The sequence below is a fragment of the Castor canadensis genome, chromosome 17, assembly GCF_047511655.1.
Source record: "Castor canadensis chromosome 17, mCasCan1.hap1v2, whole genome shotgun sequence".
NCBI lineage: Eukaryota > Metazoa > Chordata > Mammalia > Rodentia > Castoridae > Castor > Castor canadensis.
Window position 1 is genome coordinate 3,177,760 of NC_133402.1, and position 16,255 is coordinate 3,194,014.

General features: G+C 49.8%; 1 protein-coding gene and 1 non-coding gene across 2 annotated transcripts in view; both read right to left on the reverse strand.

Annotated features, from left to right (window-relative positions):
- Trap1 (TNF receptor associated protein 1) overlaps positions 1–16,255 on the reverse strand; it is a 40,300-nt gene that overhangs the window by 15,346 nt on the left and 8,699 nt on the right. Inside the window, exons 2-11 of the mRNA XM_074059961.1 lie at positions 14,294–14,458; positions 12,734–12,816; positions 11,428–11,568; positions 8,726–8,797; positions 7,024–7,184; positions 5,652–5,761; positions 4,931–5,004; positions 3,956–4,111; positions 2,317–2,437; positions 1,643–1,712 (exon numbers count right to left, since the gene is read on the reverse strand). Of these exons, the coding sequence (XP_073916062.1) occupies positions 1,643–1,712; positions 2,317–2,437; positions 3,956–4,111; positions 4,931–5,004; positions 5,652–5,761; positions 7,024–7,184; positions 8,726–8,797; positions 11,428–11,568; positions 12,734–12,816; positions 14,294–14,458 (1,153 nt within the window). The remainder of the gene's footprint in view (positions 1–1,642; positions 1,713–2,316; positions 2,438–3,955; positions 4,112–4,930; positions 5,005–5,651; positions 5,762–7,023; positions 7,185–8,725; positions 8,798–11,427; positions 11,569–12,733; positions 12,817–14,293; positions 14,459–16,255) is intronic.
- Positions 13,464–13,595, reverse strand: LOC141418708 (small nucleolar RNA SNORA51). The gene has a single exon (XR_012443362.1). It is a non-coding gene; the product is annotated as a small nucleolar RNA SNORA51 (small nucleolar RNA).

The following is a 16,255-nucleotide window of genomic DNA, read 5'->3' on the forward strand; positions in this document are numbered from 1 at the left end:
CAGCAGCAATGAGGTGGGTGAGCCCCCTCACTGCAGCTCAGGCCCCACTCCAACCCTGAGCACTGGGGTACAGAGCAAAAAGCCACAGTTCTGACACACGGGCTTGGTTACTATCAAGCACAACCTCTCTGCAACTCGTACCCCATAACTGTGACACAGGCACCTGACTGCTGCCACATCTGAGATACAAGGGGCTCTGAAAAAGGCTTGGCACAACCCTTGGGGAAGAACAGGCAGGACTGCTACAGTCAGGCTGGGGATACACGGACACAGTCCCTTGGCCCTTTGGATCCGGCGCTGTATCTCCACATGAGTGTCCAGCCCAGTCTCATCTCACGAGAGCTCCTCAGGCCCAGGTGAGCAGCTGCTTTTGACCCCTTGCCTCATCCATGGCAAGATGTCCTTTTATGAGGCATGGGGCCTGGAATCTCCCTGAGCAAGGCTACAGAGGAGCCAGGTGGTGGGCATGGGCCGTGGGTGAAAACACCTCCTGTTCTTCAGAAACAGCACCCAACCCTCTACGTCAACGTGAAGGAAAACAGGCACAGCCCAGACTCGAGGCCTTCAGAATACCCTCCTGAAAACACACGCAGGCGTCTTCTACCAGCAACGGAGAACTGCCACTAAGGAGCGCCTGAACTGCCCTGTCCTGCTCAGCATGCGCGTGCCCCAGAGCAGCACTGCCAATGAAGAGAAGGGCCCCATCACCCGTAAGGTGCTGAAGCACACTGAGAGCCTTTCTCCATTTATTATGCATCTGTATCAACAGGGAACAGCTTGAGTCCTACCCTGAAGGACTCGATAAAAACAGTAGATCCCTGAGATGCTGCTACGCAGTTGTTAAAAGTGCTTCTCAACAGACGAACACGGCAGCACCAAAAATAAACTGTTATATAGAAAAAAAAGAAACAGTACAGTACAAATGTGAATTCAATTATGTTAAAAGCTGAAACTGTCTATGTGGCAGTGTCTGCTTCAGAGGTGGGTGGCAAAGGACGCTTTGGGCAGCACCGAGTTGGGGTGCAGAAGGCACTGGGGCTGAGAGGGACCTGGGATTCTCTCTGAGCTGGCTTCTCAGCATCCCGAGAACATTCGTCCTCCACCTGGGAAGCTGGACGCAGCCTGTGAGGCTCCACTCAAGGCACACCAACGCTGCATCTCATTCTCCCACAGCAACTTGGAAATTTGCTAAGGTCACACTTTCAATTTTGTTCTCAGTCACATACCTGCCCTTACCTAGGCTGTCCATTTACTGCAGACTGAAACATAAACAGTGGCAGGTTAGGATTATAGATGAAGCACTCCTTTCACCAGGGAAGCAGAGTCAGAACACACAGAAAGATTTGGAGATGGAGTAGAGCGAGGTGCGTGGCAATGTGGATGGACAGTCCTGAGCTGAGCGCACAGGCCCGACTTGGCCCTGTCAGAGCCTTGGACTCTGCCCCTCTACACCTCAGCCTTGGTGGTGATCAGCCAGTCCCAAATTCTTTTAACCACAGACTGAGCTGTTCAACATTAGGCATCAGAGGCCAGGCCCAGGGACCTGGAAGTCCACTGAGGGAGCCCAGCCTTCATGCCCAGCTTCACCAGGCTTTAGTCTTTGTGTTCTGCTCTCGGCTCCTGTAGGTCATTCCTGGCTTACCGGATGAGTGCACTCTCCTGCAGGAGCTCTCGGCTGAGGTTCAGGGGGATGTCCTCACTGTCCACCACACCTGAGAAGAATAGTGCAGGTTAGACCCTCCCTAAGCCTGTGGCCATCTGGCCAGTGGCAAAGCCCTCCACATGTGGAAAGAGGGGAGCAAGGAAGATGGGGCTCCTCCTCCATCTTCTGCTTGCCCCCCGATGGACATAAACCTGGGCACAAGACATGGTCTGAGGGCAGTTCTAGCCTGTAATCCCAGGACTTGGGAGGCTGAGGTTAACAGGATCATGACTTCGAGGCTGGCCTAGGCTACACAGTGAGACATTGTCTCAAAAAAAAAAAAAAAAAACCAACTAAGTATATCACAGATAGTGTGTGCCTTTGTACTATGACACTGAGGTCTAAACACTTCTTTACTAAACTATAATCTCAAATTCAATGCAATTAAGTCTGAAAATCATATAAAATTTCTAAACACAGAAACAACTCACCCTCCACCCCCAAGTCAACTATGGCTATTGCTGAGGCTGCAGAGCTCCCCAGAGGCTCCGGGCTGCTTTCCCTGGCTACTTTTTGGACACTGTGCTGTGCTTAGTCACATTCAGTAGAGATCATCCTAGAGCCAGACCAGCAGCACATTCTGCAAATGCACCTGGCGACATGGGCCACCATACCTCGAATGAAACGCAGCCACTTGGGCAGGATTTCTGTGGCCTTGGTCTGGATGAGGACCTTGCGGCTGTAGAGTGCAATGCTGGAGCCCAGCTCCCTGCTCACATCAAACATGGATGGTTTCTGGGGGTGAGAAAAGGATAAGGTTGGGTGACAATGCCAGAAACCCTCCACCTCAGTCACAGGGAGGCAGAGCCCAATGGCGGCATGCCCAACAGCCAGCAGCATTCAGGGCCGCCACAGGCGACAGCTCAGCACAAGAAAGACCAGAGGAGCGCACACACCGCTGCCATCCTCACACTTCCACCGTGGCTACTCTGCTGGAAGCCTAAAGTCGAGGAAGGCCCTCCCATGATACCTGCCCCCAGGTTCTGCAGGGGTGGCCGGCCTTTTCTGAACACTTCTGCCCACCTGATCCATTAATTTTATGGAGGACATAAAGAGATGCCATCAGCACAGCCAACCCGTGCTCTGGGCAGGGCCAGCAAACCATGACCCACAGGCCGGATCCAGCTCACTGCCTATCCACGTGGGCCTGACAACAAGTTTTATATTTAAATGGTTGTTGATAAAAATCAGACAGGAATATTTCATGGCGTGAGAATGATGGGAAATTCGTGGTTCAGTGTCCATAGGCTCACTGGGCCCCTCCTCACAGTTCAGAGGCGCCATCTGCTGACTACGTGGCTACAAAGCCAAAACTAGTGCTCTCTGCTCTCAGAAAATGCCCTCTAGGGCCAGCCTTGCCTCAGCACTAAGTCCAGTTGCAATGTGGCTGATGGGGGGAAGGGGGTGGGGGCCCAGAGGTCTCACCCAGTGGGTGAGACTTGGCATTCATTTTCCTTTTTTTGGTGGTATTAGGATTTGAACTCAAGGCCGTGCACTTGCTAGCCAAGTGCTCTACCACTTGAGCTATGCTCCCAGTGCTCATTTGCTTTAGTTATTTTTTGAATAGGTCTCACTGTATGCCTGGACTGGCCTCAAACTGTGACTCCTGATCTCTACTTCCTGAATAGGTGGGATAACACCTGGCTCACCTGGCTGAGACCTGGCATTTCTAACAAGTCCCAGGGATACGGAGCCTCTGGTCTGCAGACCTTGCTTGGGGTTTAGGAAGACCCCGCCCAGCTTTCCCAAACAGATACTAAGAAATGGGCACTGTGAGGGCTGGTGAGGTGCAGGCAAGAGAGGCTGGGGACCAAACTCCAATTAGACCTCTGCAGGGTTCACAAGAGCTCTATTGTGGGCGTGAGCAAGGGGAAGGTGAGGGACGCACAGAGGTACATGGAGCCCTTTCTAGAGAATCTTGTGTAAAGTGTCCACAGCCCTGTCCTGAGTTGCCTGTGCTCAGAGGGCCCCTCTGGCCACCCTAAGCCAGTCCCCATCCGTGAATGCCTGCAATGAAAGATGTCACGTAAAATGCCCCCTCCTGTGCACAACCCAGGGGAGACTGAAAACCCTGCCCCTTCCCTCTAATGCAGAGGCCTCTGCTTTTCTTCTGCTCCAATTCTGCCAGTCAATTGTGGGGCACAGAGTTGTCACCATGGTGGAAACTACTGTGGCCACGGGGTGCCCTGCTCCAGGGCAGTGGAGTGGCTTTGCAGCCCAGCACTCCTGGGCTGAGCCAAGCTGAGCCCTCACCGTCTCTGGCACGTAGAAGATGCTCCGGATGTTGAGTGGTGCATCTGTCTTGTAGTGCAGGGTGTAGCGAGGCTTGTCATGAGCCTGGGAGATGTAGCGGTAGAACTCCTCATGCTGGAGCTCAGTGACATCCTTCAAATCCATCATCCAGATGGCCTGAAATGGAGACCCAACAGTGATGGCATGTTTAAAACATGTCTTCCCAACAGGGTGTGGAGTGAGCTAGAGGAGCACATGCCCCTGGACTGGCCACCATGACAGGCTGGCAGGGGTCCCAGGTGCAGACCCCTCTGCATTCCCAAGTGCCAGCCTCCAATTCTGGGATGGGGAAGGTAAGGGGAGACACAGAAAAGGTTCTGGAACAAGCGCACACACACCCCTCCATTCCCCAGGACAGCATCGGGAAGGGCTGATGAGGAAGCCAGAGTTGATGGTGCCTGTTAGAGATAATGATGCTGTTTACCCATGGGTGAGCTGATGAATTCAATGGAGTATCACTCAGCCATGAAAAGGCAAGAGGCACTGACACGTTACATGGCAGAACCTTAAAGACATCAAGCTCAGTGAAAGGCAAAGTCAAGAGACCACGTACTGTGTGAGCACTCAAAGTGGGCAAATCCAGACAGAGAGTAGCTCATGGCTGCCAGGTCTGGGGAAGAGGAGCAGAGGAGAGGTCCAATGTGGTAAGGCTCCTCTGCAAAGGGATGGCAGTGTTCTAACGCTAGCTGTGGACTCTCACCATCACTCGAACGCTTGCTGAATGGGTGACTGAGGTGGTGTTTGAATGACACTTCAAGAAGCCCTGAGCCCAAGGTGGTCCAGAATGGGGCTGGGGAGTCTACCTGAACCCCCAAATCTCATGTCTCTTGTGATTCTGGGCAGCATCCCCAGGTGTCCTCTCTGCCCCTTCATCCTTGAAATGTGTCAGTTCATCTGCATGGCTGTCCAAGCCCTGCAGGCAGCCCAGGACCTCACCTGCAAGGTGTTAATCCGTCTTCCATTAAGGTACAGGGGGAAGCTCACAAAGTTACTGTACTTTGTTACCACATCTGCAGGAGATAGATACAATGGTAAAGACACACAGCCCCAGAAACAAAGGCAGATCTCTAGGTGCACAGTGCCTGCAGGGAAGGGCCCACCCACGCTGTGCCCATTTCAGGAATGCAGGACCAGGGTGCAGCAAGTACACCCATCCTCCCTGCTGAACGCATGGCAGCAGCGGCAGAACCTGAATGGAAAGGAGACCTCCTGGGGTGCAGTCCACTGAGACCACAAGACCTTCTGGTGGCAGAGGATCTGGCTTTAGGGGTTACCGGCAGGTCCCAGGAGGGCTCAAGGCTCTCCATTAGCTTTCAAGGACAGCTGGACAGAGAGGTGGCCTGCAAAAGTGCTCACCGCCCTCTGGAGTTTGGGACGCCTGAGCTCCGAAAGTTCCATCAGGCAGGGACAGGAAGCCCTGGGACCTCCTGCAGGGCAGACTTTATCATACCCGCCAAGTTTACAAATGGCTTCGTGCCCTTTGTGCTAGCAAGCCCTGCCTTCAAGCTCTCCAATGTAGGGTCAGCAGGCACTCCATCTCTACACACTCAGGGGCCAAACAGGAAGCCCAGCCCTTCCCAACTGTGCCCACATCCCTCGCCCAGGCAAGTCTAGTAAAACGTGCCTGTGATGCCCACGGGGGATCCAGCCCCCTCACCTCGCACGCGGGCCTCGCTGGCAAACTCTCTGCAGTCTGATTTGAGGTGGATGATTATCTTGGTCCCAGTTCTAACTCCCGAAGCTTCGGAGATTTCAAACACTCCAGAACTAAGATATACGGCAAAGGAAAAGCCAGTTCCACAAATCAGTGCCTATAAAACCCTGTGCAGCAAATTCAGTCACTTCCCTGGGGTTTTCACAAGCAGAGCCCAAGCCAGCACACAGAAGAGAGGGAGACCACAAGTACCCTGTTTCTTTTTGAGTTGGGGTCTTGCTATGTAGCCCAGACTGGTCTTGAACTTGAGATCCTCCATCTCAGCCTCCCTCAGTATGGGAATTATAGATGTGTGACACCATACCCAGTTCCCCTGTTCCTGGACCTGGCAAAGTCCTTCAGGTCACCGAACAGACATCAGGGATAAGGACAGTTTTTCCACGGTGTGAGGCACAAGCCCCAGGCATTCAGGGGTTCTACCGCCCTCCAGGAGAACCTACTGGGTTTGTGGGACCTGAAAGCAACCCTGGGCTGCCCTGGGATCTGGCCCAGGTCGAAATCAGCACCAAATGGCTGGAGGAAAACAGAGGCCAACCCTGTGCTATTCTCATTCTGGCAGAGGCCAGGAGCTCTGAGAAGAGCAAAAACCATTTCAGAAATGCAACAAGAGGGGAGGCCCCAGATGCGGTTTTGCTGGCACCCTGGTCATGTCCCTATGAGCACTGCTTTCATAGAAATCTGTTTGGAGAGAGGGAGGAGTCAGCTATGTTTTAGCCAGGCCTTCTGCCCGAGGTGAGCTGCAGATGCAGCTCAGAACACATAATTCAGAAATCAAGTTTTAGGGCCAACTAAAAAAATATGTTTAAATTTGGCTGGGGCACTTTTCCCCTCACATGTGGTGTAGAGGTAGTCTGGACATTCGCTTCATTAACTAGTCAGACCCTGTGCGTGTGGGAGAAGAAACAAGCATCTCTCTTGACTGGACGGAGACTGATGATGAGGCCACTCCCACGCACATTCACCCTGCTGAGCCAAGGTCAGGTGCTGAGTCGAGGCCAGGACACTCAAGGGTGGGGAAGAGCCAGAGGGCTCCCACAGCACCAGGCCAGGGCTCGCATGCAGGGCAGGGACACCAGGGAGAGTCCCATCCTAGTGCCAACCACAGAAGAGTTCACCCTGAATTGGCCAGCATCACAGAACAGTGACCGGTGACCAGCCCCTCACACCAAAATAGCCCAGAAAACGCCTCTTCGCAGTAAAGTCTCTTTCCAAACTCAGTGGTAACAGCCAATTTGCATGTCAGGTGATGCCTGACTCCACGTGTACCAAGGGACAGGGATAACTGCCTGTGTGAGGTGGGCCCACTTCCACTCACCCATCTGAAAGCCACCGGTAACCTGGGCTCCCTGGGGCCGCCGAGCGGGAATAAACCTCAACTCTGTCAGCTACCATGAAGGCCGAGTAGAAACCGACTCCAAACTGGCCGATGATCTTGCTGCTGGCCTCTGCCTGACTCTGCAGTGCTTCTAGAAAGGCCTATGGTAGCAGAAGATGGTTAAAGGGAGGCTGCTCCCATGTGCACAGGGAGCTGACATCACGATTATTGTGTATGTTCCTCTCCATAAGCCAAGAGCCCAATTAATCTCTGAACAGCTACACTGGTATTCGCCACCCATGTGACAAAGAACTAAGCCACAGGGAGGTAGAGCAAGCTGCCTTGACCCAGCTGGGCCGAGGTGTGATGGGGCTGCTCTCCACACACAAAGCCTTCACTCCTGCCCATCACAGAAAACTGCAGCCCTGCGGTCATGCCTGGGGGGAAAAGAGGCAGCTTCAGTAAGCAAAGTAAGCACGTCCACCCTGCAGGTCAGTGGGCAAAGTGAGAACTCTGCTGTGTGTCCTCGGCTTGTCTCCTAGACGCTAAGCCTCATCGTCCCTTGGTATCCCGGGGGATGGTTCAGAACCCCAAAAGATACAAAAGTCCCTGGATGCTCAAGTCCCATCTATAAAACGACACAGGATTTACAAATATGTCCTATGCATATCCTTCCCTATGCTTGATGTCATCTCTAGACTACTGGAAATAGCTAAAGCAACATAAATGCTGTGTGACTAGTTACTACACCACGCTGTTCAGAGAATCGTGACAAAGAAAGTCTGCATGTGTTCAGCATAGATTGTTTTTCAAATATTTCCACATGGAGGTTAACTGAACCCAAAGATATGGAGGGAAAACTACATGTTGTCACATGGCATTGTGCAGGGCTGGCCCATTCTACACTAATGTTACCAACATGTCAGACAAAACAGCTCTGCTGAGGCTGCCAGAATGTCCTGTGCCAGAAGCACCTGAAATGTGGCTAGGGCAACTGAGAAGCTATTAACTATTTCATTTTAATGTGTTTAAATTTAAGTAGACACACACAGCCAGTGGCTGCTATACAGGACAATGGAGACCATCCTTGGTAGAAAAAAACAAAGAACTTCCTGGCAGAGTCCCAGTTACAGACGTTTCTTAAAAGTGGGATTTCTGTGAGTCTCTCCGGACCAATGATGGCACCACTTACACAACAAAAAGAAAGAGGCTCCAGGAGAGGTGGGAAGGACCTCTGGACAGACCATCTTGTCTTCTCAGCGCTGGCTTCTGTCACACCAGCAGCCAAACAACTCACAAACGGCTGGGTGTTCCCCAAAGCAGTTCCCAGCAGAACCACCACACCTACAGGACAGTGGCCCATGCTTATTTTTGTGAAGGTCATTGCCTGGAGAAGGCCACCTATTTCTGCTGGCTGTCTGTGTTGGGCCCATGCAGCTCAGGTAACAGCCCAGTGCTCACTTCATAGAAAAGCATCAGAGGTCAAGGGCACATCCTAGACTCAGATCGACAGGCTTTGAGCCCGCCTCCCACCAGTCTGCAGCTCTGGGCAGAGCACACACTTCAACCTCTCCTCTATTAAAATGGGAACACTAACAGAAATGACTGACAGGTCCCTGTGACACTGCAGAGACACAACGGTGCAAGTGTCCCCACACTGTCCACACCACAGTGGAAAGGCAACACTCTGGGCTGTGCTTACCTTTGACCCTGATCTGGCAATTGTGCCCAGGTTGGATACCAGCTCCTCCTCTGTCATCCCGATGCCAGTGTCCTGAGGAGAGACACACAGGGCCAAACAGTCCCTGAGGAGCTGGGGCGAGGTACACAGACAGCACCAGGGGCACAGATGGCCCCAGCATCTGACAGGATCTGAGAAGCATACTACACACCAGAAAAGCCCAAATCCAGCCCCGTCAGCCCCACCGCATTAGAGAAAACCAGAAGGGGGAGGGGATTCCTCACTAAGACAACCCTGGAGCTGGGGTGTAGCTCAGTGGCACAGAGCATGCAGGAAGTCCTGGGTTCCATGCCCAGCACCAAAACATCAAAGTGAACGAAAACAACCCGGGACAATGCTAAGTCAGAAAGTTAGAGGAAAACGGACAACTTGTCACTGAGTGGTAGCTCTGTCTACACCCCCCTGCCTGACTCTGACTGTCCTTTTATGACTCTCTTGATCCAGAAGAAAAACTGACTTAAGTGACTACAACTGTGGGGCCATGTGGAATGCAGGTCATCGGTGGCAGCCTAATCCTACAGCCTGGCCCAGAAGGCACAGAGTGTGGATCTGCTCTGAATGTTGGTGCCTTCATCCCTATGCTGACTTTCAGCCTCCAGGTTTGATGTTAGGACATGGGCCACCCCTCAGGAATGCAATCAATGCACTTATAAAACAGGCTTGACACAGATACCAGATCTGCTGGCACCTTGTGGACTTCCCAATATCCAGAACTGTGACAATAATTTCTGTTGTTTAGGAATTATCCAGTCTAAGGTATGTTGTAATAGCATCCCAAACAGACTAGGGCCAAGGACACTATACCTGTTAAAACTCAAGGGCTTAGCCACCACAGCTCTTCCTAGTTCAAAGTCCAGCCAGGCCCCAAATGGAGCTCCTCTTTCCCTATCACAGCAATGCTAACTGCAGCCTGGGCTCAGGGTGCTGCAAGGCACACAATACCCAACGCAAGGCAGCTTGCTACTGAGCACCCATCGGCTTATGAGGTGGGAAAGCACCCAGAGCAGTTTCTGCTTCCCTCCTGAGACAGTCTGTGCCGTAGGCAGAGCAGGGCTCACCAATCAAATCAACAAGAACCCACAGGCACAGTGCCAGGGGAGGACGCACAACACTTAACCTGTAACAGGGCAAGAAGATATGCCAGCTGCAAACAGTCCAAGATCTCTGAGCACCAAAGAGCTTGTGTTACATGGGCCCAGGACCAACAAGAAACAGGACACCAAGAGGCTTGCAGTGAATTCTCTCTGAGGTACTGGTAGAAGAGTCCCAAATCTGGCCATACCCATTTATTGTGCAACATGTAATAATAATAAATAAGAACTATTTAAAATGATTTCTAGCTGATACTACTCACTAAACATAATTTACATTGAAACGTTTACTTCAAAATACAATAGAATTTTCAGCAAAATCCTTAAGAAAAAGGTTTGTGCTAGATGCTGGTGGCTCACGCCTGTAATCCTAGCTACTCAGAAGGCAGAGATCAGGAGGATCACAGTTTGAGGCCAGCTCAGGCAAATAGTTCATGAGACCTTATCTTGAAAGTGGTAGAGCACCTGACCTAGCAAGTTTGAGGACCTGAGTTCAAACCCCAGTATTGCCAGAAAAAGAAAAGAAAATGCATCTAATAGTTTTTTTTTCCAAATTATTTTGACTTTTCCCCAAACTAATTTATGGATTCATTGCAATCCCAATGAAAATCTCTACAAGTTTTATAGGAAATGAGAAGCTGATTCTAAAATTTCTACATAAATACAAAAAAACCTAAGAATATTTTGATAAAGAACAAAGTTGGAGAACTTACACTTCCTAATTTTAAGACTAGCTATAAAGCTGTAATCCGGAATAGAACCATGCCAACAGTGCGCCATGATAATTCAATGGCATGGAAGTCCAAATAGATGGTGCTGAATCCACTGGACAACCACACACAGAACGACTCTCAGCCCTTAGCTCACACCATGCACAAAAATTTGCTTGACGGCTGGGATGCTTGCTCAGCGTGCGCAAAGGCCTGGGCTTTACCCCTAGCACGGCAAAAGAAAAAATCCTTTTTCATTTGAAATGGATCACAGATCTAAATGTAAGATCACAGATCTAAATGTGAGAGCTAAAGGTACAACACGTGTAGAAGAAAACAGGAAAAAAAAAAAAGCACAGGAGAAAATTTTTTGTCTTTGGAAGAGGCGAAAATTTCCTACACATGAAGAGCATGAAGCATAAAAGAAAAAAAAAAAAGAGAAACATATTTCTTTGAAATTAAAACTTTGGGCTGGGAGGTGTAGTTCAGAGATATAACACTTGCCCAGCATTTGAGAGGCACTGGCTAGGTTAGATATCCAGCACTGTAAAAAACAAAACATCTCCCCTCCAAAAAAAACACCCCAAACTTTTGCTCTTCAGGAGAATCCACTAAGATAACAAAAGGCCAACCATAGACTAATAATTTTAAGTTTCTTCTGCCTCCTGTTTTCCAAGTTTCCTATGATGGGTGAATGAAAAGAGGAATCCTCAGAGCAGGAAAGAGTCAGCATGTCGCTTGTGCTACACAGAACTCGAAGCCAGGGTGCAAGGCCTCCCTGTGTCACCACAAGGCAGAGCTGCTGCTCACCAGGCCAACCTGGTCATGCTCTGTGGGCAGGAAGTGTGCCGCGCCTGGGTACCTGGATGGTGATGGTGCCTTTCTCAGAGTCAGTCTGCAGGTGAATCTCCATTTCCGGCAGTGCCTGGCCATCAGACACCAACTTGTGACGCAGTTTTTCCAGGGCATCACTGGCATTGGAGATGAGCTCCCGTATAAACACCTATGGGACAGAAGTACTTACAATAGCTCAAAGTCAGGGATCTGCTACAGAATACCCACACTCCAAATGCAGACCTCATGCTGTGATCAAGGCAACTCCTCTGGCTATGTGGTCACCAAAGTTGGCTCACTTCTCTCCAGCACAGCTTTCTGTGGTAGACCGACTCCTAGTGATCCTTTCTTTCAGGGTTTTCAGTCAAGCCCAAAGTTATGTGTCCATCTGTCAGCTCAGACTTTACAACTCCAGGAGGGGCCCTTTCTTTCCTGATTCTTACACAGGAACAACAAAACATCCCCTTGAACTTCTGTTCTCTCCTATTCCGTGAGTGGGGGTCAAACACCAGAGTCTCCACCTTCCAGAGAAAAGAAGGCCATGGGCCCAGGGTCCTCCCAGGGTCTTCACCTCACACAGCTCTCATATAAAGCTGTGGCAGCACACAGGTGAGTCTCGGGAGGCAGGGACAGGACCAAACAAGACCTAGGAATGTTTCCTGAACACTCTGCAATGTGGTGCTTTACCCTTCAAAATCTTCTTAGCATCTGTATGACTTAGCATGAAACCAGAAGCCTATTTTTTCTCTTTTTCTAAGTCCTACTGCCCCTAAATGACTTTATGTTATTGTTGTCTGTTTATTTGAGACAGGGTCTCGCTACATAGCCCAGGTTGGCCTCAAACTTGGGATGCTTCACCCTTACTTTCCCAAGTACTAGGATTATATGTGGACATGGTGTCCCCCAAATAAATTTTAATCCCCTCAAAAAGTTCCTTTGTAACTCTCTCTGAGATATACCACACAGGGCCAGAGAGTCTTTCTCCTCCAGTTGCTGAAGCCACACCAGACAGAGGTGAATAAACTCAGGAGCCTCAGAGCACACTCACAGTGCTATAGGAACATAGCCCAGTAGAGCTCTAGGGGAGTTTTGGGAGGATTTAAAAATTACTAGAGAAATTCAATTAACTCCCAGAGTCAATCTAAAGAACCATCTGGATACACTTATCCATGGAACTCAAACAGGTTTTCGGTAAAGATACTCTGCTGGTGGATTAAGATCAGGGGCTGTTCACAGCCTAATGATTCTCACAGCTTAAATACACAACCGGATGGTATAAATGCAGTTTTTCCAGGACCCGTGCTAGCACTGGGAGTGATGAACTAGCACCCTACCTCTTTTTCTGAGTACAAGGAACGGGCCACAATATCCAAAAGCTTCTTTGTCTCTGCCTGGAACTCGTGTTTGGAGGCTGAACCTGGTAATGAACCACAGACACACAATCAATAAAGCTCTATTTCCCCCTTTGTGGAAGAACATGCTATGTGCCTGCCATTCAAAAGAAGGTTTAAGTGGTGGGGATGAACCTAATCAAGGTACAATGAAAGGGTATGTAGAAATGTTACAATGAAACATCATGTACAACCAATATATGCTAATAAAAATGCTTATAAAAAAAAAGAATGTTTGGAATTCTGAGCTTAATTTTTTTTTCTTTTTGATGGTGCTTAGGGTTTGAACTCAGGACCTCACACTTGCTTGGTGGTGCTCTACCACTTGAATCATGCCACCAGCCCTTTTTCCTTTAGTTATTTTTCAAGTAGGGTATCACATTATGCCTGGTCAGTCTGAACCCAGTTTACTGTTTACCGTTTACTCACAGCGAGGATGATGGTGCATGCCACCACACCCAGCTTTGTATTGGTTGAGATGGGGTCTAGAGAATGCTTTGCCTGGCTGGCCTGGGATCTTGATTCTCCTGAGCAGCTAAGATTACAGGCATGAGCCACTGTGCCCCCCCCCCTTTTTTTTTTTTGGCTCCCTCTATGTAGCCCTGGGTGGCCCTGAACTCACGATCCTGCTGCCTCAGCTGGGATTACACCATCACACCTGGCTACTTTTTTTTGTTGTCTCCCCATTCACAGTAAAGATCAGGCATAAGGCCTGGACTGAGGTGTATATGGGGTAGATTTACTTTGCCTCCTCCTTCTACACAGTCAATGTAAGAACACAGCCTGTGGTAAGCATCAGGAGGCTACACCTGGATACTTCTAAGTATCTTTGAAGGATACAAAAGGAGATAAGGACAGAGAAACAGAGCCTCTCAGATAACAGATCTCAGGAGCAGGACACTGAGTGGCTCCTGTCTCCACAGAAAGGGGCACATGGACAGTAAGTTCTCTTACTGCTGAGGTCAATCAGGCCTCCAGTGGACTGTGGAGGTTGATTTCCCAAAGCCCATGGTTGTGAGAATTGGGTTGGCCCTAACAACAACCAGACCCTGCACTATTCTTCAAAAGAGCAGTGTTCTAACAAATTGTTTAAAAAGCAAAATAACAAGAAAACATCACTTCTCTTCCTAGCATCAACAATTTTGTTCTTGTCTCACTTAAAAGCCAGAAATGGAAGCACTTGGACCTGGTCCTGGAGATGGCCTTTCTATGTGGAGAATTCCATCCTGCATCAGCTGGGCCAATACTCAGTTTCCATCCAGTTTCTGTGATTACTAGCAGATGTGCCATGAATGGTCACTTGGCAGATTCCCGGGTGACCACCAGAGGGGGCAAGACGCACCAGGACAAAGCCAAAAGCTCCTTGCTTGGAGGGAAATGAAGGATACTTGCATTTGCCACCAGCAGGTGGCACCATCCTTACCACCTCTGTCGTAAAAATTGCCCTTCCTCACAGTGAGCAAGAGACTGCCTTCCCAGACCCAACGCCAGCTGAGCACCCACCCTGCACTGTCTCTGTGCTGCTGATGATGGAATGCAGGGCCTCCTCCTTCTTGTCCTCGGCGGCCTGAGTGCTATACGGCCGTCCCACGTAGATGCTTGAAGCCAGGTTTCGCCTGGGGCCCCTGAACTGCACTGGGATCCTCTGAGGACACACAACTGGGTTTCCTGGAAAGACAAACCACACAGAAGGGACAAGAATACTCAGAAGCAGAATGCATTAACTTGTTCACAACTTGTGAGTCCAGCAGACTAATGTGGAGCTCTCAGGGTCAAGCTCGAGTGGAAAGCAGCTGTGCAGCTGTTGCTGTGTCACCCTGTAGTTTGGGGAACATTTCCTCCATGTGTCATATGTCAAGGGTTTTACTGAAAAACAGCCAGTGATGCATTCTCCCTTTAGCCAGGAGGCTTGCTTGCTGCAATTTCCAGTTCAGCCTAGTGGGCCCCAAACCCTTGTAACAGCAAAGGAAGACAGCAGCTCACCCACCAGCATGGTGTGTCTCCACCTGGTGCTATTCACAGACTCAGACTCAGCCTTCACTGCCACAGAGACCGTGCAGACCCAGAGTATGGACTGGGTTGAGCTATCGAATGATGCCAGCAGATCAGGGCACCGAAATGCTTGGCTGATGTTAAGTGTGTGATGGTTCAAGGACAGGCAGTCAGTCAACAAGGCATTCATGTGAATGGCTGGACAGAAGTGAATGCATCTTCCTGCCAGGGACTGCTCTTCTTGCAAATTAGTAACTGATGGAAAGGAATGATGCAGAACATCCAGAAATAGGTGGAAGGTTTTAAAAACTAACTTCCACATTCCTATAAGGTACAAAAAGTTGCCTATTCTTGGATTTATGAATAATACAATCCTGGACTTTATTTCTGTGCAGAAGACCTTGAAAACACCCACATCAACTCAGAAAATGTTTAATTTCCATTGAATATAACAGTGTAAATATTTAATTATCTGGGCCCACCTAATTGCACCATTCACTTTATACAGTTTTTTAAAAAAAACTGGGGTATTCTGGAATTAGGTGATTGGAATTGTTATCACAGAATTTCAGTCTACACGAGGCTGACTGGCAGGAGGCCTTGTGCTCTAGCCTGGCCTCTCACCCCAGGCCAGCCACCCATGAGACCACAGGAGGGAAGGGTCTTAGAGCTGCCCAGCAGAGGATGGGCAGCTATGCTACCTTGCTGCTCACCAGGGACAGCATGGAGCATACATGGGAGACACAGGGCTGCTCTAAAGTGCTGTGGGACATGTGAGGCCTGCAATAGAGATATCAGGGGAGGACAGACCTGAGTTCAACCTTCAGGAAGGGACAGGATGGGATGCAGACTCAAGTTCTACACCCAGCACTAGGACCCGATGACTCACCAACTGACTCTGAACGTCCGGGCTGTGAGCATGAGGCCAAGGGAAACCTCCAGGGCAGAAGAGCAGAGCTCAGTGAGTAAGGGCTGCTGTGTCCCTTGCCTCCATAGATGCTCCAAGTGTTTAAGACAGTCTTACAACATGCACTCCTGCCAACCACTCCTTATACTTAGAACTGGAAAGGCCAGGGGCAGGGTCTCTCAAGTCTTCACCTAAGCGGTAACATCCAGCAGTATAGCATCACTGTAGCAAACTCGAAGCTCTGAGTTCAAACCCCAGTACAAAAAAAAAAAATGCAATGACATGGCTATGTGGTACAAAGACTGTGTGACTGAACTGCACATACACCTTAATGCTTCCTGAGGGACATCTCATAATGAAACAGACATGGAATACCATCAACACTCACCACACTCACAAAGATTTGTCTGCACACCCCAGGCACTGGGTGCCCTACAGACTCTGCTGGAGGAGCACTGAGTGGCACATCTCTCCCTGCCTTGGGAAATAACTGTGCCTTAGCAACTTGGGGCACACAAAGGGGCCAGTAATTCCAATTAGCTGCATGTCAGGAAATACACAAAAGA